The sequence below is a fragment of the Passer montanus genome, unplaced genomic scaffold (assembly GCF_014805655.1).
Source record: "Passer montanus isolate IOZ18808 unplaced genomic scaffold, ASM1480565v1 scaffold18, whole genome shotgun sequence".
NCBI lineage: Eukaryota > Metazoa > Chordata > Aves > Passeriformes > Passeridae > Passer > Passer montanus.
This window is the reverse complement of record NW_024365381.1, coordinates 16301693-16325137: the sequence shown is the minus strand read 5'-3', so window position 1 is coordinate 16325137 and position 23445 is coordinate 16301693. Positions and strand designations below refer to the sequence as shown.

The window sequence follows — 23445 nt, the reverse complement described above, 5'->3', positions numbered from 1 at the left end:
GACTTTTCGTTTCCATTTTCAGTTTCTTTTTCTATCTGTAAAAGGGCTTTGCTCGGCACTGGGATTTAGAAAAGGCGGAATAGGGGTAAAGTGAAAGAATCTAAAGTGACAGAGCAACCGGGCGCTACAGCACAGGGCCTCTTTTCCATTGTGTTCTGAGCAGAGCTCGGCTCCGTTTGCTCTGAAGCCTCCGAGGAGGAGCCGAACCCAGCACATTCGCTCCCGGCTCTCTTTCCCAGCGGAACGAGCGCTTCAGCCTCTCCTCGGCCATGGAGCGGGCCGGGGGGCCGGGCCGCGGGGCTCTGCGGGGCTCGTCCGGCATCGGGAGCGCGCGCGGGGCCGCTGCCGGCCCGCCGTTGCCGGGCTGGGGGAACCCCCCCGAGCCGTGCTCGGTCCCGGCGCCCCGGGAGGGCGCTCCGCTGCGTGCGAGGCCGGGCAGGCGGCGGGAGACGCGAAAGCTGCGCCGGCGTCCCCGTTATCCCCAGGGGCGGGCGGGAGGACGCCCCGTCCCGGCCGAGAGATAGCGCCGGCCGGCCGGCGGGGAGGGCCGGGCGTTCCTGCCGAGCGCCGCCGGCCCCGGGAAGCGCTGCGGAGTGCCGGGCCGCGCTGCCCGCCGCCGGCGGGGCACGGGAGCACCGCCGAGGCTCTTCCCAGGGGACAGGGCAGGAAGGTCGGGCAGGAAGGTAGGGAAGGCTGTCGGGCGTGCCCAGCGCCAGGTGGCAGCCGCGGGGAAGGGAGCCGGGACGCGCGGCTCGGACGGAGCCGGAGCCCCGGCGCGGCGGGTGGAGCGGGCCCCGGGGCGCTCCCGGGAGCGGCTGCGGGAGCCGGCGCCGGAGCGCTCCCGAGCCCGCCGCGCCCGGGGCCGGCGGCAGCCGAGCTGTGTTTTCCAGGAACAGCAGCTGTGCCAGGAAAAGGTGCCGCTAGCGGCCCGCGGCTGTGGTGCCCGCACCGCGGGGTAGCGGCTCCCTGGAAAAGCTGCCTTGGGCTAATTAGAGAGGAAAATGGGAAACCCACTTGGCCGGAAATGTGAATAAATAAATAATGTGTATTTGGAGCCTCAGGGCGGGGAGGGAAAGATTAAAACTTCTGATAACGCATGTTTGTGAGTTGGTTCTACTTTTTCCCCCTGGAGTTTAAAGCTCTAGAGCCAGAATTTTACCGAAAATGCGTATGTGCCATTATTTTTATGGAAATATTGGGAAATTCTGCCTTTGGATTTAGTTATTCCTTCTATTGTGTCTTCTACACAGTGTGCTTTCAAAAAGCTTAAGTTTTGTCAAAACAATCCAAGAAAGCTATTTTTTTTCAAGAGATAAAAGTAACTCCAGAAAAAAATGTAATAACTTTTTTCTGGGAAAAAAAAGTTTAAAAAGTATATATTTAGTCGTGAGTGTTAAGTGTTAAAGCTGTCATCTGGGAAATAGATTTTGTGACCATAAGAGCTGCTCATCTGGAAAATAGATTTTGTTACTGTTTTAGCACAGAAGAGTTTCCATTCTAAATGATTTCTGGTGTGCTTCAGCATGGAAGAATATTAATTGAATTATGTAATTTTATTTGTTTCCTGAAATAGTTATTTTTGTAAAATATTTGCCTGTATTTATAAAATTAATATTTATAATTTTTTTTTTTTTTTTGGTGTGCCTCCAAATGTTTCCCAGTATTATGTTAGGAAACAGAAGTGAAATTCTTGTGTGTCTCTGGTACACTGCTTCTCCCTCCCCTCAGATCACATTGGTTTTTACAGGGAGATGCTTCTGTTGTGTGGTTTGTGTGTGGTGTGCTATTTTGTCAGAAATAGTCAAGTACTGAATACTTCTTGTCTTGAAAATTACTAGTGTTTCTGTGTATGGTGAGCTTTAAGTAAGGTTGTGTTTTGCTGTCTTAAGGTTAGTTATTGTGGTAGAGGTTTTAATTTTGCTGTTTAAGGAGACTTTGGTTGTGGTTTGTTGGTTTTTTTTGGTTTTTTTTCCTTCTTCTTATTCATGCTTTCAGTCTTGGAAGTCTCTGTGCAGCATCCCAGTATTTCTGGATCATACAGTTTGCATATTTTTTCAAATTTTTTTTTGTTGGATGAACTTCAGTTTTTCATTTAGTACCTAAAAGCTGCTGTGTACAGATGACATTTACACGTGTTTCTGTGCGTTGGGAAATGAGTGTTCTGTGCTGCTCTGCTGGCTCAGGCCTCAGGGATGTTGAGGTCAACTGCAGTGTTTGTGTAAATGTTTTACTAACTTGATCTCATGTTAACTTTCAACTTCTTGAAGTTCATCCTGTGTAGTTATATAAGCATGTTTCACTGCTTGTATTGAGTAATGATAAACTCAAATTTGAATAAAACAACTCGATTGGTATTTGATGTGCCTTCGTGACCTTATAATTTGCGTGATACACAGTCCACTGCTGTTAGCTGGCAGCGAAGGTGAAGAAGGGCAGGCCAGTGTCTCTTCCATGGTGCTCTGAGGGAGGTTTTCCCTGGGAGTGGAGTAGCTGTTGCTTCCATCCTGCTTCAGGTGTGTGCTAACGTCTCTGTGGGCAGTGCTGGTTATTACTGCTCCTTTGGAAGGACAGTAACTGAGCCTGTTGATGGGGAGCTGCAGGCTTTACCTTGCTGAACTGCTTGATTGCTTTAGTAAGCTTGTGCTCACATAACAGTTACCCTCTTTTCTCCTCTCTGTTTATTGTTCATTTTCTCCACCCTGTTGAGTTCTGATACCAGCTAGGACTTTAAAGTTGTTTGAGAGGAACTGTTTTGAAAATATTTTTCCTTCTCAGTAACTTATGTCTTGTCTATTTCTACCCTGATTTTTTTCTTCTGTACTTTTGATTGTCTTTCCAAATTCTTTTTCCATTTCTGTTATGCTCTGCTGATTTCTCTTGTCTCTGATTTCTTACTCTCCTCTGTTGTCATTCTTCTTGTGGACATTGATTTGCTAGTGTGCTTGATTAAATGGACTTCACCAGTCATTGAAGGGGCTCAGTGTACATTTTTCATTCTTAATGAGGGAGAAGAAAAATAAAATCCCAAAGGGGCTCAGTGTACATTTTTCATTCTTAATGAGGGAGAAGAAAAATTAAATCCATGGTGATTGGTTGTGAGTTTGTTGTTTTGTTGGGGTTTTATTTGTCCTTAGAAGTATAAAAGGAGAAAGAAAAAAAGTCAGGGGAAATGTAGAAAACAGAAAGTGGTGAATATCTGAGAAGGGACAGAGAAGAGAAGCTTTGTGAGGGAATTTTATGTGAGACTAAGGTTCTCGTAGGTCTGGTAAGGAAAGCGTGAGTTAATGATGGCAGTTGCTCAGATATTTTCGGATCATCAGAGATTCTGAGGCTTACATAACTGTCACATGTGCTGTTTGTAATAGGACTCTGGAGTTTGTTCTTAAGACAGGTGCTTGGGGTGTATTTGTGATAGTTCATTAAACAAAATCCTGACGTTGTGTGAGAATAAGAACACCTCTTTGGACCTGCTGGAAGTTGGCTCTCACTAAGGCACCTTATGTTCTGTTAACACAGCGCAGCCGCTTGGATTTTCAGTGGCCCTTCTTGCTGTGATGAAGCAAACCTGGGTGATGCCAGCTGCATCTTAGTACCAATCCATAGCTACAAAACTGCCAGACTGCTTGGCACTTCTCATCAAGCCTCCAGGAGAGCATTTCCTTACAGAACTACCCATTTACTCCTTTCCACATTAAATGTGTATACTGTAGAAATTACTGCAGCTGGAGTTGATCTGTCACAGACACTAGCCAGGGCTGTTGTCTGCTCGTGGAATTGTGGTCAGCTCTTTGCAGAGTGTGCTTCTAAGGCAGAGAGGATCAGGAGTCTCTGCCCACATTTCTGCATTTGTTTGAAGTGGGAGGATAAAAATAAAGGTCACAGCAGACAGGTGAGGTTACCCATCTGCAGTGGGTCTGCACTCTGTGTGGCTCTGGAGTGACTTAGATGCTTGAGGAATGTGATGGTTTTTGCTGGGAATGGGTAAAAGTTCATCTCCCTTTGCTGTAAGTGGGGACAAAGGTGAAGAATGGAAATAATAAAAGTATTACAAGGGCTGAATCTGGGATAAAAGGTAGTGGAGTATATGTGAGCTTTTTGGGTGTGGGTGAAAGGTGTGAGGAGATAGAGGCTATAGCAAACTCACATAGAAAGGAAAGGAGAATGTTTAGGAATGAATACATGTAGGATAGAGACAGCAAGTAAAGATTTTGAGAGAATGAACATGGTGGGGCTGAGCAGATTGCTAAAAGACAGTCAAATGTAAGAGCAAGCAGTGGGCAGGGGTCACAGCTGATGAGCAGCCATATAAAGTATTGCTAAAAGACAGTCAAATGTAAGAGCAAGCAGTGGGCAGGGGTCTTGGGCACAGCTGATGAGCAGCCATATAAAGTGGAATCTGCAGTGCTGTGGGTGGATGCATGTGTTACCAAGTGTCTGGAAAGTGATAAGGAGCTGTTTGCACCTTCTGTGTGCAGAGTGCTCTGCGTGTAGGTTGGTGCAGGCAATGCTGCATATGGTGGGACATCTGGCCACATGCTCTTTTCTGCTCTTAAAGATGCCTAGGTATTGTCCTTCTTTTTACCTGGGCACCCCATGATTTCTGTGCCCATGCCTTTTATTAGCATATATTAGGAAAAATACAGCTACATCGTCCCTTAACACCTATCCCTTTGCATGTATCTTGATATTCAATACTGTGTAACACAGCTTTGGGACACTGTTGATAGAAGCTCTAAGGAACCTGAGTGTTTGGGGCAACTGCTTTAGATTTGTGAGAGTGTGTGGGTTTTGCTGTGATTTTTTGTTGTTGTTTGTAATTCTAAAAATAAAAAAACAAACCAAAAAAAACAGAAAATAAAAACATGAAAAAATACAGAGAGGTGGAGCTCAGGTGCACTTCAGGTCAGCCCCTCTGGTGCAGCTCAGGCTTTTCTCGGAGATGAGGATGCTGCTGGAAGGATATGCCTTCATTCTCTCTGTGTGCTAATTTCTCCCAGCAGCTGTTCTTAGCCTGAGATGAAATTCTCTTTGTTTGTGACTCTGAATAACACTTGTGTTCTGCCACAGCATCTCAAGTGTGAGATGTTAGTGGTTCTGCCCAGAGTTCCCCTCTGGCAATGCTGCTTTTCAGATAATATGTGGGCTTTTGGGAGGAGGTACTGGAGACTCTGAATGTTGAAAATCTCAAGAGAAATAATAGAAGGAAATTGTCTAAAAGTCAAAACTAGAAATACTGGAAAGCAAACTACTCCATCTCTTCTGTGTTTGAGAAAGGGAGAAGCCTTTACTATGGAAGAACAAATTAGTTAGATGTAATTGTAGCACTAAGTGCAATAAAACAGCTCTTTTTGGATGAGGTATTGAAAAGCACCTAAAGGGAGAATGCTTGTGCACAGAATGATGATTTATTTATTGTCTTTTCAAAAGAGCAAGCTCTTGGTAATTTCCATTCCTTTTTTTTTTTTTTTTTAACTCTTCAGGACCTTCTGCAGCCCTGTGATTGCTGATACGTGCTTGACAGTCTCAAGGGGTCCTGGCAAGATGGCATCTTCCAGACTTCCCATCCTTATAGCATTGGCGTTTTCCTCTTTGCCCTTTGTTCTTTCACACTCAAACAGGGAAATGTGGTTTCAGGATTTCTTTCCACCTAATGTGTGCCCTATAAATGCCAAAGCAAACACTTTTTATGGCATCATGTTTGACGCAGGAAGCACTGGAACCCGTATTCATATTTACACCTTTGTGCAGAAGAGCCCAGGTAAGACCCCCATGTATGTTGACTTAGATTCCAACTTCTCAAAACAGTTTTGTTTTTTGCCAGCTAAGCATTTGGAAGCAGCTTAAGATATCTACAGTTTGTCCTTCAAATGGTCCTCCTGCAGGTGTTTGTTGTCCCTTTATCGTGGTGTTTTGCTGTGTAAATACCATTTTTGTAGGTCTTTTGAGTCTCAGATATACCATTCTGGGTATACTGGAGAATTCTAAATTTTCAAACATTTTCATCTATGCAGCTGCTTAGAAGGAATATCTCATTGAGATGAAAAGATACTTATGCTGGTTTTGTCAAGTTGCATGTTACCTTAAATTTTATCAAGAGATACTTGAATTCTGCATATGTTTATGTAACATTTTATAGCAAATTAAAATCAGTAAATTAGAGAATTATTAAGTACTGAAGGTCTGAGCCATTTCCAGGAGAAGTGTGCTGAGATGCACCACACTCCAGTGTGTCTGGTGCTCACATGGTGCAGAGGTGCCCAATTTTGGCTGCACATGTGGCAGGATTCAGGAGGATGAATTTTCTTGGGTACAGTGAGCCAGCAGGTTTGCAAAGGTTGAGGGCTGGTTACTGGGACATAGTCCTTATGTGTCTTTGCATGACTTCATCTGTGGTTTGGAAGGACTGTACAAGGTCCAGTTCTGTTGGACTCAGCCTGGCTTGCAATGTGGAATACTCAGGGATAGCTTTTACACCCAAACTGCTCTGGGAGCACTGGTCAAACTTGTTTGGCTTCTCAGCCAAGTACTTGAGCACAGTCTGCTCTGTTCTATCTGAGTTGGGTGAATCACCTAAGGATAATTGGGAATTGATGATATGTGTCTTAATATGCACTAGTATTTCACAGTTAGCTTAAGAACAGAAAGGGAAAGAAATTTTATTAAGAATAGGTGACAGTTATGCTGCATTGTTGTAACTTACTGTAGTTCACAAATGCTAAATGAACATACTTTTAATTATAACATGTTATTAATAAATTGTTTGTGAACTTGGAGGGTACAAGGGCAAGTTTCTGCTAAATTTACTGCTAAGTTTCATTTAAATTTAAATTAAGTGAAGGAACAAGGCTTGTTTCAGGAAGGGAATAATCTTGTTTGCAAGGAGAATAATCAAGGATAGTCACTTCACAGGAGTTGAGGGCAGCCTTTTGGAAATTAAAGAATAAGATCTGAGTTGTTGACTGTATCATGTAATGTTTTGTTTGTGCAGAAAACCTTCCAGAGGTGGAAGGGGAAATCTTTGAGTCTGTGAAGCCAGGTCTGTCTGCATATGCTGATCAACCTGAAAAGGTAGGACTGGCCTTCATTCCCTGGGAGCTGGTCATGCTTCTGTTATATCATTAGATTCTACCAAGTTCAAGTATTACTGATTGCAATTGCAAAAAGTCAAGAAGAAATGTGAAAGTTCTGCTGCTGTCTCTAAACCTGTTCCTCTACTTTTGCAAGTTAAGTTCACACAGTGAAATAGGAGTTGGTGTTTTACATATTTCATCAGTGGAACAGTGGATTAATTAATTGCTTAAATGTTTATATAACTAGACTGTATACCTTTGAGAATTTCAAAGGCAAAGTGATTTTTGTCTCCAGCAGCATCCATATTCAGGGTTTATTTCCTCTGCAGCTACTCCAAATATGAGTAAATGCATACTCTGTCTCATTTACAAATAATTTTCTCAGTTCTGAAGTAAGCTGCCATTTTCCAGACCCCCTGTGCTGACAGGAGGCTCTTTCACAACCTAAAGGAGGTGACAGAGAAATGACAGATTAGATCCACTCTTTTGTGTGCTTTAGCAGCCTTGAAGTTGGGGGCTAGCATTATGGAGATTTCAGGTTTCTCATTTTGCTCAGCTGGATTCTATGCTTTGCTCAGTTTGGATTCAAATTCCTATACAGGAATTTGAGTGTGACACTTTATGGAAGAGTAAGTGGATTTGGGATTTTTTAAAAATGTTTATAAGATCACCTATTATTCCAGTAAAACTTGTTTGTTGGGTAGGAGAGGAGAACTCAGTCCAAAAGAAATTTCTAGGCATTTCACAGGAGAATGTTTATTGCTAATGCAAAACTGTGATTGTTAGAGCTGTGGAAATAATTGAGAGCCAGCAGTGATGTCTGTACCTTGTGTGGTAACCATTGCACAGCTGGCATTTTAATTACAGTATTTGCTATGGACACACTTGGAATTCTTATGTTGCATTTAGTGAAATGGGCAGCTATTTCCCCTTGCTTTGGTAGCCTCAGTAATTGTACCATTTAGTTTCATCATACTGCAAGATGTTCAGGTTTGTCAGGTAATCTGTTCCCTCACCTCCCTCCATCCTTAAAAAAAATACCTTCCACAAACAATGATATTTATCTTCCCTAAAATGTATTTGTGAGTACACCTTTCCTTCCAATGCTGACATTCTGTTTAAAGTTTTAATGAGATGTCTCGCATGGTTTTTATACTTATTTTGGGTGTGGATATCTTCTGCTAGTGAATACTGTTCTCACAAGTTTTGAGGGGAAACTGGAGAGGTCTATTATCTGATGGCCTGTAGGAGGAAACCATATAAAAAACATATTTTTCCTTTTAGGGTGCTGAAACTGTCAAAACATTGCTGGACATGGCTGTAGATGCTGTGCCACCTCATCTCTGGAAAAAGACCCCAGTAGTGTTAAAAGCCACAGCTGGACTTCGCTTGCTGTCGGAGGAGAAAGCTCAGGCTCTGCTTTCAGAGGTGGTATAAGTTGTTTTGGATGCACTGTTATTGTTCTCCCTGTTTCATCTTTTTTTTTTTTTTTTCATTCAGTTCTCTATTCTCTTTAGCATAAGAGAATTTGATCTCTGAAAGAGACTGTAATCCCACAATAGGTGAAACTCACAGAGTATCTTGTCTGGTCCTGAAGTCCTGTGTCTTGCTGTGGTGGAAGGCATGGAGAGAGACCTACAATACTTCTTTCTTTCCTAGCCCCCACTCCACACACTTGTCTTAGTTTATACTGCTGTGTAAAACAAAACTTTGTCACCCTCAGAGCAGAACAAGACTCTGAAGACCAAGAAATCTAATCACTATTTCTTTCCTCAGGTGAAAGAAGTCTTTGAGGAGTCACCATTCCTTGTTCCAGAGGACAGTGTTGGCATCATGGATGGATCTCATGAAGGTGTGTTATAGGAGGGGTAAAAAGGAAAAGCAAAGAGATATGAGGGAAAGAGAAATGGTCCCTAAACTAAGCAGAAAAAAAAATAAAAGGTTTCTGGTCCTGTTTGAAACAATGCAATCCTGCCTTTTTGAGATGCTGTTCATTACTTGGTCACCTGTTGTACTACAAATGCAGATACACAAAGAGATTTCACAAGTTTCAGAACAAAACTCTGTCTCAGCAATACATATTGCCTGATGCAAGCTGAAGCCTGCTCCTGGGAACTGGTGCAAAAGAGGTGGTGTCCACCTCTGAAAGGCTACATGACAATATATAGCAAGCTGGGAAGCTTATGGAAAGTACCTTGTAAATTCTGCAATATTAGCATTAAAAATAACCTATTATGATCAGCCCATCAATTTTCAATCTAAAATTGGATTGTGAATATTAGAGAAGAATGAAGGATAATTGACACATATTAAAAATAGATAACTAAATAATAAAATAGTAAGTTATAAAATATTCTGTTGGGAAAGATACTGCTAGTAAAGTAGCAAGCAAGTACAGTAAAATACAAGAAAAGGTGAAATGTGTTGTAGGTTTGGAGTGAGCAATGATTTTGCAGTGCAGAAAAAGCACTAACATTCTGGCTACATATCCAGGCATTTTCCAAGGTAGTATGGGCAAGTAATAATCATCTGTATGGACGCCTGATGAAAAGAGCCATCCTGTCATGTTACATCCAGTTCAGAACTCTTCCTTATGGCAGATAAATTGCCACTTTGGAAGGTGTAGAAGGAAAGCAAGAATTATCACAGTGCCTAAACAGCTAATAAATGGAGGAAGATTAAAGAACAAAATCTGTCCACATTGACTGAGAAAAGGAGAAGTATCATAAAGTCTTCAAGTATTTGATAAGTACATAGTTTGTCACTATGGATTAATGGGTGAATTGTACGGTAGGGAGAACTGTTGTATTGACAGGGGGCAGGACCAATGAGGCATAAGAGAGCACAGGGTAGCCTGCCAAGTTTATTTAAAATCCCTACCTCTTCTACTGTCACATGTTTGGGTGAGAATCATGTAAGTGTCAAGCAAGCCACTGGAGTCAAGCTGTTTGTGTTTTACTGGTTGCTGCTCTGTCTGTAGTGTAATTATAGAAACCTTAAGATTAAAACAGAGTGGTGTGAATGCAGTTTTCAGATTAGGAATTGAAATGCTGGATTGCAAAAACAGGCCCAAGGAAACTTGTGCATTGTGTCAGCTCATTACTTCTTTGTATGTTGTTTGGATAATAGATATGATTTATGTACGGTGCAGTTGCATGGATATTACAAAGTCCTACCTATTTCAGCTCATTAGACTTGTATGAATCAATAATGCATCATATAATTTAATTATGAGTTTGAATTAATCTCTGAAGTCTGGGGTGGTTGGGTAATCTAGTAATGACCTCCAGGTAAATAAATAACCTGTGGAGGGCTGGTAACAGTGGGCAGGAGATTGTGGGAGTATTTAATGGTGACTGGTTTTTTTTTTCTTTTTTCACTCATTGCAGGAATTTTAGCTTGGATCACTGTCAACTTTTTGACAGGTAATTAATTCTGTATAACTACTCTAAACTTGAACTTGAGTAACTTCAGTGGAGGTGAGCACCCTAAGTTCCTCTGCCTTGGCCATGATTTCCCTCCTCGCTCTCTCACCAGTGCTAAAGCAGTGGATTGCCTTGGGCAGACTGTGTTCCAGAGTCTGTAGTCAGGAGGATCTTAACCCTGAAGGTGCCAGAATGTACTGAGATCTTGGAGGCACTGGCAGGCTGGTTTCCCTGACGTGCCTGGGGAGTGGTACTGCTAGTGTGTGGGAAACAAGGCCTTGCAGTGTTCTTCACCCCTCTGTGAGCTGTGCAGCTGCAGAGGTGTTGCAGAGCATGGTTCATGCCTCAGCACTACTGGCTCTAAGAGCTTCTGGGAGTGCAATCCAGTGAAAAGAAAATCAGTACTCTAGTAGATAGATGAGCAAGCAAAAAACTGCTCTGGGCGAAGAGAAATTATAATAGCTGGTTTGGCTCTTACTGCCCTTCCTTCTCCTACTGCTTTTGCCCAGCTCTATGGTGGTTACAAAATTTGTGTGCTCTCCCTGACAGTCTTCTGCAGGAGATACTTTGTCTCTTACTTTCAGCTTTTGCTTGATACCTGGAGATTTATCTGCTGTTGTCTATTTGGAGGAGAGATTGGAATCAAGGAAGAAAGTCTGTGAACCATTCCATAATACCTTCTGTTTGCCTGCCTGTTCTCTCTGAGGTTTTTTCTTTGAAGGGCAGCTCAGCCTTCCTTGTATTGCTGTGATACTGTGATCACCTGGTGGCTGCCGAGCATCCACACAGTGTCTGCATTTCAGCATTTGTGCACTTGGGGCTGTTCTGAGCACGGTGTTGTTTGCAGGGCAGCTGTCTGGCCAGAACCAGCAAACTGTTGGGATTCTGGACTTGGGAGGAGCCTCAACCCAAATCACATTCCTGCCACGGTTTGAGGTGAGGAGTGGTTGAAAGTGCATGGGTTGGGACTGCAAGGCTGGTGCAGAGACCTGAGCCCTGCTGCACTCGCAGCTACACTTTGTCAGCAGTGGCACAAGCAGAACATCCATGGTTTACAGAACATCTGTATTTCTGTTCCCTTTGAGATCAGCAGCTGGCTGATCAGCACTTGCAAACAAAGGAGCCTGAATGATGAGGAAATAAAAAGAAAGCAAATGAATAAAACAAAAAAGAAACAGCTTTTGTTTTCTAGACTCATGCTGGGAAAGCCTCATTAATGTTGATCTTGCTGTGTATTCAACAAAGGTAGAACATTTCTAGGTAGTATTCTTGAATGTTAGAAGAAATGTAGGGACTGGTCTATTTTTTTTTCCATTCCAGTCTGATAACAGATCTTGACTAAGTTTTGGAGGGCAGGAGTGTTGTATAGGGTAAATTTCTTTAATAGAAGCAGAGTCAGTTCTCTGTTTTCTTATCAATTTCTTCTCATTCCTTTGAGCATTCTGCTCTCTGTGCCTCAGACACCTCTGCTGGATCTCTTAGTAGCTCTATAGCTGTTTAGAAACAGTTTGAACTGGGACCCAAGTCTGCAGTTTGCATGAGAAAATTACATTTGATGTGTTTATGTCACTCTTTCTGAAGGAGTCATTTCTTTAACTTTTTTTTTGTTTGTTTAATAGAACTTGAGATTCTCAAGAGATGTTTGGTGACCACAAAACACATGGCTTTCACATCAGGATATTTTAATTCTGCAGTTGTGTGTTATGATGAAACATGACATGCAACCTTATCCTGTTCAGCAAAGCCTCAAGTATACTGTGGGCTTGTCCTCTGTTTTGTGTTGATAACACCTGCTAAAGTGGGCAGTGGACCAACAGGAAAGGGTGTTGCATGTCAGTGTTTTGGAGAATAAATAGAACTGTGAAATAAGCTGAACTGCAGCTCAGGATTCAAATGTCTCCTTCCAGCCTTGCAGGAAAAGTCCTGGAGTGTTTGCTGCAGAACAGGACTAATGGTGTGAATTTGTAGGACAGTGTGGAGTCAAGGTTCATGCTGTACACTATGTCTGCTTCTCACCTGTGTTGTCAAGTTCAAATAAATAAGATCAGTATGTTTTTGGGAGTTGTTCCCATCTGACAGAATTAGCAAGGCTACATCCCTTTGATTTGCAGTGGAGATTTTTCCTTCCTGCAATCCAAGCCAGTCACATGCCTGCTCTTATATTAGTTTTGAACAAAATACTGTAATAGTAAAAGATTTGTTAATTAAATATTAATTACAAGCAAGTAGAGAACATATAATGATAACTGCATGGAGTTGATTTTAATTTCATGGCATTATTGCCAAAGCTAAAAGCAACTGAAAACCAATCATAGTAATTATGAAATCGTCTCTCTGGTGTCTGTCTCATTTTTGTGAAAGTAGGGCATGAGAAAAGACAATTTTTTTCTCCAAACTAATTTTTTTTTTTAGGATCTCTCCTTTAAATAGTTTTTGTGATGTAAGGTTTAGAAACAGAACTCAAAATATGGCAGTCTGTGTGTATGAGGTCAAGGATGTGACTGCCATTTCAGAGATAGTCAACTTGAGACCCAAAACAAATTTTGATTTGTATTTGCTCAGGAGAGGCTCAAGCTGAATACCGTGAAATTCCTTTCAGCTTTGAGCAGGCTTCTGTCTAGGACTCTGGAAAAAATAACCCAGATGTGGATCTCCTTACTTGCATGGTAACTGCAGGACTGTGCAGCCTCAGTTCTCTTGGAGAGTCTGCTGCTTGGCCCAGGATAACAGTGAATGATAAAGTGAATTAAAGTGCACAGAGCCAAGAAGGGCTGGGAGAATGAGGCCATGAGGAGAGGAGAGACAGAAACTGAGCCTGAGAGCTCGGGGAGTGGACACAAAGAAACAGTAAATGATTGCTAAAGCAGTTCAGCCCTGCAAGAGTGTGAGTTAGACTGTCAGGAAGCTAGGGCAGGGTACCAGTGGGATGGAGGTGTGCACAGAGAGAAGACACAGAGGAAAAACTGGAGGTGGTGAGACAAGAGGCTAATTTAGGTGAAGCAGCCCTAAGACTGGGAGTGAGTGGTCAGTGTTTCCTTAATTACCAGCTGGACATTTGACGTGGTGAAAATGGGGCCTATACCTTGTATTTTTAATTCTTCTGAGTACCTCAGTTTAGGTGCCTAGTGTGACTTGAAAAAGTTCATAGCACTTGTAGTGCAGCTGATTTCTGGTAATGGAGATGGGGACTCTACATGCAGAAAGTAATATGTAAGTACTCTAGAAAAATTCAGGTTACCTGAAAGTGTTTTCATCCTGATCTGTTGTGCTTCCCTGTTATACATTGAAGTAGCACAAAGATGCGTATAAATTAAATCAGTGCAGGTATTACAGCAGTGGCAGCATTGGAAAGCTGTACTTTGTTTTCAAAGCAGATCAGATGAGTGTGCAGGAAACTGTATGAGTGTATCTTGTGATATTACATTAAAGTTGGTTATTCTTCATTGCATAATATAAACTAAAACATTTTTTCTTTTATTTAACTTCTAGGAAACTCTGAAGGAAACCCCTGAGGATTTTCTTACCTCATTTGAAATGTTTAATAGCACGTACAAGCTCTATACCCACAGGTGAGGAGCAAAAGACTGCTATTTCCACTGGGGAAATCAGTCCCTGAGCTAACAGCCACATCATCCTGGTACCAGCAGCAGAGACCATGACTTTTTTACTACTTATCTGCATGGAACAGTAGAAGTGGAACATGACATTAGCTGGCTGGAAACACTCCAGGATCATGGTTAATGTCATTGCAAGGGAATATTAGGCAGTCTGTCAAATGAAGAGACAGCTCTGTGAACCCATGTTTAAGGAAAAGAATTCTTACTACTTGATTCAAGCCAAGTATCCTGAAACGAGCAGAAAGGTAGATATTGTGCCAGTTGTCAGAACTAAAAACAATCAGAGATTTGGGAAGAGGACTTGCCTGAAACTTAGTGGAATGAACATTACCATCTCAGCCATTACAGAATCTGCTTACTTGACACCAGAGCTGGTCTAATAGTCATCCTCTCCTACTCCTTACATTTGCTGATGTAACTGATTGCTGTAGTCATTGATACAGTCCATTAGAGCACCTAAAATAATTGGGACTGAAAAATCATCTCCTAAAAATTGAGAGAGAGCTGGAGGTTAGTTTAACTCTGAATATTCTGGAAACGTTTAAAATGACGTGACAAAAGTGGTAAGTGGACAAACACAGAGATGGAAATGAAAGGGTCAACAAGATTTTTATCTAGCTTTGTTTCTGCAATGTGTGATGACATTCTCATAAGCACTGTTCATATTCTAGCTTATAATGAATGTAGCAGCTACCTGTGGAGTCGAAACAGGTGAATTTCACACAAAGCCACAGTTCCTGTTTTGTGGGAGGTTCTGCACTCTGCCCTAAGAGCACATAGTTTTGTGTGTGCTATATAAGAGTGGCTGCCCCATTCCCCATACACTCGGCACATACCCTTCTTCCTCCCTCATTTTAAGGTGGTGCTTTTTTGCTTTTCATGATCATCTTGTATAAATGACACATCAGCTGTAACCATTTCCTGCAGTTTTATATTCACCCATTTTACAACTCTTTGTATTTCTTGGGTTTGTGTCACTCTTTGGCCCTCAGGATTGTTCTGGCAAAGGGAGCTCTATTTTAGAGAGGGAGCCTTGTGGGAATCAGAGGAAGGAAATTCGGTTTGGGTGTTCCAGGACTTAGGAAGAGGACTATGGGTAAAGCATAACAGATGTGCAGGAATCAAGACTATAACATCTGTCTTTTGTTGTTGACAGCTATTTGGGGTTTGGGCTAAAAGCTGCAAGACTGGCAACGCTTGGAGCTTTGAACATGGAAGGTATGTTAATATACTAAAACGTTTAAGATTTATGAAGAGATGCTTAGACTTAGCCTTGTGTCTGCAGCCCATTTTCTGTGTGTCCTCACTTCTGTATCTTGTGCTTTTCTATGTTGCTGATGGTATATATTTGTGTGAAAACAGCTACTACTTGTTAAGGGGTTGTCTTGTGAGACAGCTGCTTTTCCCTATTTTTGAGATCAGCCAGCAGTGACATTCAAGTGCAAATTCCAAAATGCACATGTGGGAGCATACAAACACCATGGCCAGCCACAAACACAGCTTTACAAGCATCCACAGACACATAAGCAGCATGAACAAATCCTTTTCCTTAGGGTTGCTGCTCAGGCCAAACCCCCTTTGTAGGCCCCTCTGGCCTGTGGTGTTGCCCAGACCTGTTGTGTGCACTGCCTAGTCTGGATGGAAGCCCACGAGCACATCACGTGCTCTCACTCAGTAACCTGAGTGCACACTCACATTCCTGAGTCTTTCCAGTCTCTCACCCAGAGTTTGGGCCTTTTGTCTAGTCTCTGGCCAGGACCAGGGGTCTTTCCACCTTCTGGATTCTTACTTGACAGCTAGATGGGCTTGTGATAATTACTGGAATGTACTCAAAAATAGTTGGAGTAGGTTAGGGATTAAGAAGAAGATAGGACAGACTGCAGTGATTGGTCACAAGGCTCAGACAGAAAAGCACATGGACCAGCTGCCTGCTTACTTGTGACTGTCTTCTTTTACAGTCTCCTCTGGTTTGCCATACTTGCACATCCCTGATCCCTTAATTCCCCCTTTTCCCAGCCTTTGAGCCTTTTCCTAAGCATCCCATGGCAAATTTTGCTGTTTCAGAGTCTGCCTCAAGCATACTGTTAGAAGTTTGCTTTTTCTGTCAGACCTGTGTGTGCAGCAATACTCATGTTTTCTTCTTATTGGTTACAGTATTTCTGGTTGAACCCCTCAAAGGTACATTCAGTGGATCCTGTAGTGGCCATTGATCTCTGTCTTAGGAGGTTTTATCTTCATTGCTCAGTTGCTTTGTTTGTCTTGGTTATCTGCTGTCATTAGAGTTTGTGCATCTGTGTGTTTGTCACCTCTCATTTCTTGTCTTTTGTGGTGAATAGCCACTATCCAGATACCCTTGTACCGTTTATCTCATTAAGAAATGACAAGCCTGGCTGCTCTGCTGTTTGCAGGACAAAATGGACACAACTTTTCCAGACTTGAGACTGGTCCTTAATTTGTAATCAGTTAATGCCCCATCCATCAATTCAGATTTTTGTACTTTCACTTAAAGACTTTAATGAAGATCTTTCAGCCTTTTCTGGTTCTGCATATTGATTTATAGCTATGTTAAATTCTGTGCTTTCTGACTCTCCTCTCTGCTTTCTTTCCAGTTGTGGATGGACAAATGTTCCGCAGTTCTTGTTTGCCTAAGCAGCTGGAGGCAGAGTGGCACTTCGGGGGAGTGAAATATCAGTATGGTGGCAACAAAGAAGGTAAATTAAGGAGACTTGTTTCTTTTACAATAAGTCTTATCTCCAGAATCTGAGTTTTTTCTTGTCATGTATTTCTTAACTGATGATGATTGGGGTATGAAGGATATCTGTCCAGTTGCAAAGGTTGACTTCTGAGAAATCCAGATTAAAATCTGAAGCTGTAAGAGTAGCTGACCTGTACCCCTGTCCTCTGACTGTGATGTCTTATTAAAAATCATACCTTTATAGGAAATGTTTAGAATTATTTGTGCAAATAAGAGAGGATTTTCTGAGGCTTTGAGCAAAGTGCAAAAATTCTGTTTGTGTTAGGGTACGAACACTTTGGCTTATCAGTTAATCTCACTTGTGGAGCTGTTTCTTAAGTCTCGAATAATAATAAGTCTCTAATGCTGCGTAGAGAGGGTGAGTCTGCTGCCATCATAGACTTGAACAGAGTGAGGAACATGAGAGCTGAATTGAAGATTTGGTGTGTGTGGAGTATGTTGGTAAAATTACAATGTGATGGGGAGAGAAAGCAAGGTTTTATCTTGCAAGTGGCAGCAAATGTAGAAGATTCTGCTGACCACAGAACGTGTCAATGGGAGTTTTGCCTGACATAGAAGTAGTTTGTGTGACCCTTCTTTCAGACACAGCAGTGATCTGCTCTAACCAGTTCTACTTGATGAGGGGCTTTTAGAGTCCTTGCCTGTGTGTAGATGTCATGTTGGATTACAGAAGGGATATCTAAGCTCTTGTTCTGATGCTTTAATCTCTGCTTCTTTAATTTTTCATCCTGTTTCATCCAGCCACTATTTCTTCCATCTCTCGCATATGCTCTGTGGCTCACCCCGTCCGTTTTTCCTGACAGGAGAAACAGGATTTAAGCCTTGCTACTTGGAAGTACTCAAGGTTGTCAAAGGCAAACTTCACCAACCAGATGAGATTCGTGGAAGTTCCTTCTATGCTTTCTCCTATTACTATGATCGAGCAGCTGACACCAACCTAATTGGTAAATTTGGGATAATCTGCTACATGTGAGCATGTCATCCAGAAAGTAGACAGAGGAACCCTGGTGGCTGGAGCCACAGGGAGCAGAGGAAAGCAATGTTATTGAGAAAGAGGAGATAGACAAAATGCCTTGAGGGAATGACATTTATCTGTCACTGCCGTTTGGTGTTCAGTACATGAACAGGAGCTCAGGGCTCCAGTTACACCTGCAGCTCTGTCTTCTGTTCCAAGCAGGTCTCACTCCTAGTGCAGCATCCCCGAGTTGCACTCCAGGGTCAACTTGGATAAAGAATTCAAATGCTGTCAGGCCTATGATGATGTTTTCTCACATCTTTTTCAGATTATGAACGCGGAGGTGTTTTGAAAGTAAGAGATTTTGAAAGAAAAGCCAAAGAAGGTAATTGTCATGAGCTGGGAAACTGGTTTGGACAAGAAATAACAAAAATATGAATGTGTAGGCAGTACATAATGTGACTTGGAAGAAAAGCAAATTTATTTAACCTTTATTTCACTTACACCTGTCACGTTACTTTTATTAGTCAAAGACTAATGCAGAAGACAATACTGATAGAGCAGTGAGGGGTTGGTGGCTTTACAGCTCTGTTCAGGAGAAGGAGATAGTTCACAGTCACTACAAAAGAAAGTGAATTTGCTGTATCAAGAGCTTCTGTCAAACTGCAACTCTGAGTTTAAGAGAGCACTGAATTCTGTAAGTCTGTCACCTTAAATCCTCTATAATCTCTAACAAAATAGAGGGAGAGAGTTTTTAAGTCTGACAGCCTCTTCCACATTCCTTTATCTCCCCCTGTCTTTTTCCTGAATGCTTGTTCTAGTTTTGTACCTCCTGTGGATAAAGTGCTCCCACCTTGCCTGGCTGCTGATGGCTAAAAGCAAGTTACCTCTGTACTGTGATCATTCTCAAGACAATGAGAAGACCATATTTTTCAGCAGAAGATGCTTAATTATGTAGTTCAGGACTGACCTTTTTCCTAAAATAAGGCCTAAATTTTAGTGATTTTTCAGTTAAATTTAATCTCCCTGGAAACTTGGATGATTTTGAATAGGGGGATTGGGCTCTAAAGTTTGAGTGTGGGTTGGTTGTTATTTTTTCCCTGGATAGTGAGAGCTTATTTCCAAAGATGTAGCTAAGATCTTACCTAACATTATCATACCACTTACTTAGCTTTAGACCATCAGGAGATCAATTCTGTGATCCTGGTCTAATTCTTCTCTATCTCATTTCAATAGTAGTAGGATGCTGTTCATCTTTTCTTAGAAGGAAGTGAACTCTGCTCTTGCTGCTGGTAGAACAGGGCAGTGACAATAGGTCTAGAAAATGATGCTTAGTGTAAATACATTTCCCAGTCACTGTCACCCTGACTACGGAATCTTGACTTAGCTGCAGCGAGGGAGTGGTTGGTTGGGCAATAGCCTCTTCCATTTCCTTGGACAAGTGTGGTTGGAAAAAATAAAATAATCTGCCATCCTAGAAGGTGGAATGAATTACTGGATCCATCTGTGGAGGAGAGATGATGAAAACAAGTGATGCTGTGTTCTTGAAAAAATAATATAACACCCTGCTAGCTATCAGTTGAGCAGAGGTTCTTCAGAAGAGCTGTGTGGATTATGTTGCTGCTGCAATAAAAGATGTAGTTCTGATGGAGTTAAGAGAAACTGGACTGTACTATATAGTTTATTCTCCAACATTGTAGAACAGCTCTGTACTATGTGTCATGCATAACCACTAACAGAAGAGGGTGGCTTGTTTTAGTAACCTTTGGCTTGAGTTCAGTTCAAATGTACAATGTGGATACAAGTTCTTATTTTCCCGAGATCCTTTTTTTTTTCTTTTTTCCTTCTCTAGTCTGTGATAACATGGAGAGGTACAACTCAGCCAGTCCTTTCCTCTGCATGGATCTCACTTACATCACTGCTTTATTAAAGGAAGGTTTTGGATTTAGGGACGACACAGTCTTAAAGGTGAGAAAAAAACAGTTAATTCACTATTGATTAACAAGCATTAGTTCATTTTTCTGACTAATTATCTACTGAATCTTTCCAGATTTGTAACACGTAGTTGCTATCATTTGTGCAACTTTGGAATCTAGAGAACTGCCAGGAATAACTTGTTTTTCTTCCTTTATAGTTGACAAAGAAAGTAAACAACATAGAGACAAGCTGGACTTTGGGTGCTACCTTTTACCTGCTGCAGTCTCTGGGGATGAGTTATTGACTTGTGATACTCCTGTGGACTTTAGCATTTCTGAAAATGCTGAGAAAGTAAATTGCAATCTCCAGGTATGGTGTTCAGCTGGGACTGGTCACAGAACAGAACATGGACCAAAAATATACGACAGCTCTTTACCCTGGATTGGCATTGTGCCTAGTGAGAGTATGATTTATAACTGTGATTGCCATAAATGATCCAGAATCTGCCTTAAGAAAGTCAAAAGGTCTAAACTCCAGCAGAGAATAAGCAAGGGGCTCAAAACCAGCTTTCACCAGCAAGTTTGTTAGAAGCACAGAGTTCCTGGATGTGGCGGCAGACTACAGACCCATAACTTCCCCTACCCCCTTCTATTTTAAACACACATAACTTCAGTTTGCTTGTGAGATGTTAAATAAGAAATTAGAAATAGCATCAACAGTGATGCAGAGAAAAGTGAGCAACTCTGGATGCTGCCAACCTCAGTATTCCAAAAATCCAGCTGCTAGCTTAGGAAATACATGGCAAGAGTATTCCAGTCTTTCAAGAAGGGCTTGCTATAAGTACACTTTGGGCATGGTTTTGGGAAAAGTGTTGGCTAAAACATAGTAATTTACCAAGCATTTTTTTAGGCAGTGGGCATTTCCTAATCAGAATGTGTGCCTGTGTTTCAGTTTTGCTGCTCTTTCCAAGTCTGTGCAGCTACACCATACATCTGACTACCAGACTTGATAAATTTATTCATTTTGCATGTAGTCATAACACATAGTTGTGCTGGCACAACGAGGCAGCAGTGCCAGCTATTGAAACTCAACTGCCAGAAGAAGAGCTTGTCACATTCCACCCACAAGGAGATTGCAGTCAGATGAAATGGCTGATCTGACAGCTCACATTGCTATGAGAGCCCGTTCTGTCTCTCTGCTCTCACCAAGGCACACCCATACCCTTCTTCCCTCTGCTGCTGCTCGAGTTCTTGTATGAACTGATTCAGGACACCTGAGCTGAGGTGGTGCTCACCCAAGAGCCAAGTCTGGTGCTATCCCAAGGACAGCAGGCATGGCACAGCCCAGCAGGACCTGCTGGGCCAGGGAGCAGTCTGAGCACCACAGTCCCTTTTGCTGGAGTGAGCTCTAAGGTGTGGCCTCCCATTCGAAACCCATCCATTGCCCTAAGCAAAAACAGCTGTAGAGACTTCTTCCACCCCATGAAATAACTGGCAGCTTGCTACTGTTTTCACCTCCTCAAGAAATGTGTTAAGTACAGGTGAATTTACCCCATCACAACAAAGAGGTGTCACTCAAGTGACTAAGGGAAACTTCTGGCCACTGATGTCTTGTAATGAACATTTCCCTGGTGGGCAGTTGCAGTTATCCAACCGTCCCAGCTGCAGTTGCTCTAAAACACCTTTCTGTCAAACCAAAGACTGCCCTTACGCTGCCTTCTCTGCAAACTGGATTTGAAAATAATTGGTAATTCCCGGCAAGGGGAGGACGTAGTGCACTCATGTTTTCAGTGGTCTTGCCAAACAGTTTGGAGACTTAGAAATTTGCCTTACTGTGAACATTAATCCTTTCCTCTAGGTAGCAGTGCAAGTTTGCCTGTGGCTGATTAAGCTACTGCTTCTCATATCTCAGGTTTTACAGCACGAGGGTGCAAGGCATGCTTTTGATTGAACAAGTTCAGTCAGCAACAAGAAGCCAAGGGTTGTGGATGGAGCCATCCATACTTATCTCATCACTGACGCTTTACCATAAATTCAGTCTGCTGTTTAGAAACAGGAAATGCTCATCCTACATGTGTACTCCGTAGCAGAATCTGTTTGAGATCCACAGTGAGAAATTCCTGTGTCACACCAAAGTTCTGTTCCTTCCTCTCTAGAAGTTTCTGTGTGAATATGAAGAAATTGTAGCCTCTTCTCAACCATAAACATTTCTTATTCCTCTTCCTACTGTTAGCAAAACTTCATATATGGTCTGGTCTGCAGAACAAGGTGACTGCAAATGCATTCATTTTGGCTTCAGTGAACACTTCTGTATTCTCAGAAAACATGAAGTAGGATGCAGTGGTTACTGACCAGGCTGCATTATCCTGAGAACAAGCTAATTTAATAATCCAGAAATCATCCTTCAGTCTGAGCCAGTGCTATGACAAACTCTTACTGGATCTTGGGGCTAAGAGCTGGCAGCAGTGAGGCTGTGTTTTGAAGGTGGGATGCTCTACCTAAGGGAGAAGCAGCAGCATTGTCTGCCCCCTGAAAACACACTAGCCCTGAGGAGGGCTCAAGGGTTGGGTTTTGTCTGAAGCAAGGAGGGGCTTGAAGAAGGGTACCATGCAGAGGAAGTTGTTTTTTCTGCATTCTTTTCCTCAGACTCTGGTACTACAAATGCTAGGGGGGAAGCATCTGCTTCCCAGTACCAAAGTTGCATTTAATCTGAATGCTCAGGGCCTTCATTTGTCAGTGGCACAATTCATTAACTGAAGCAGAACTTCTGCTCTCTGTTACTAGCATGATCCTTCAGTTATGGGAGAAACAAGAACTCTATTAAAAGGTTTATTTTTGCAAGAAATTGCGGAATTGAGCCCCTGCTGTTTACATCTGAACCCAAGTGGGTGGGGGGATCTGGACAACCCAGTCAAGTCCTCACACTTACCCTAGTGCAATGAGATAATTTATTAGCTAAACTAAAGAACAAGCAGCCTTTTAAGAGAAGAGCTCTACTTGCAGCCCTGATTTTTATCTCCTCCTTTGTAATGTCTTTGAGCCAGCCACTAACAAGAACTGCCTAATATGAGTGACTGCAGAAGCACAAGTAATGGCTTTCACTTCAAAACTTACATTTCATTCTTTCTGATCTTAATTTCTGATACTGGTCACCCATATGTGTAAATCTTGTCCATGGGCAGTGTTTAGTTTAATTTTGTGAGTGGCAAATGTCTAATGCAAGAGGCTGGTGTTTGGAACCGAAGACAGAATATCTTGAATTGTCTATTTTAGTAATTAAAGCATTTTTAACAATATTCAAGATGTTGTGGTATAATTTTCTTTCCTGGATATTACTGTTGCCTTGTATCTTTTCCATGGAGCCCTTAATACTAGCCATTTCCACAAGAAACACCATTATTAAATAAAGCACCAAGAGAAAGGCAGGGAAAAGGGTGAAAGAACAACAGAGTTTTAAAATATATCTGCCACCATGCGTTGTTTCCCTGTGCTGCAAACTACCCCTTCTGTCTGAGCTGAGGTGCCAAGAACACAGGAGTGACGTTACAGTTCTAGCAATCATCTCAGAAGAAACTGAAAGTAATTAAGTGGCAAAAGCTGTTAAAAATTAGCCAGCAGTTGGCAAAATTCAGCACTGTGTTTGCCAAAAGACAGACAGCTGTTTGCACCTCAATCTTCAATTCAGGAGGCCCAAATTAAAAGCACAT

At 42.2% G+C, this 23445-nt stretch overlaps 1 protein-coding gene across 3 annotated transcripts; it reads left to right on the top strand.

The window, feature by feature from the left end:
- Positions 1-299: 299 nt before the first annotated feature.
- Positions 300-23034, top strand: ENTPD5 (ectonucleoside triphosphate diphosphohydrolase 5 (inactive)). 3 transcript variants are annotated; one of them, XM_039705201.1, is made up of 15 exons: positions 312-683; positions 2397-2513; positions 5481-5758; positions 6989-7068; positions 8355-8498; positions 8847-8922; positions 10460-10495; positions 11343-11431; positions 13985-14064; positions 15269-15330; positions 16722-16823; positions 17671-17811; positions 18151-18207; positions 19675-19790; positions 19957-23034. In XM_039705201.1, the coding sequence occupies exons 3-15, from the start codon at positions 5542-5544 to the stop codon at positions 20041-20043; spliced, it is 1287 nt and encodes a 428-aa protein (XP_039561135.1). In that variant the 5' UTR covers positions 312-683; positions 2397-2513; positions 5481-5541; the 3' UTR covers positions 20044-23034. The 3 variants fall into 3 exon arrangements, with proteins under 3 accessions (XP_039561138.1, XP_039561135.1, XP_039561137.1); XM_039705204.1 differs by lacking the exon at positions 2397-2513 and having other exon boundaries at positions 300-683; XM_039705203.1 differs by lacking the exons at positions 312-683; positions 2397-2513 and adding an exon at positions 694-1168.
- Positions 23035-23445: the final 411 nt, after the last annotated feature.

Bases quoted from the DNA above. Each gene is read 5' to 3' on its own strand.
- ENTPD5 (XM_039705204.1), top strand. From the start codon at position 5,542: ATGGCATCTTCCAGACTTCCCATCCTTATAGCATTGGCGTTTTCCTCT. The intron at 11,432-13,984 runs GTGAGGAGTGGT...TTTAACTTCTAG, and splicing joins CATTCCTGCCACGGTTTGAG to GAAACTCTGAAGGAAACCCC. The intron at 19,791-19,956 runs GTGAGAAAAAAA...CTTCCTTTATAG, and splicing joins GGGACGACACAGTCTTAAAG to TTGACAAAGAAAGTAAACAA.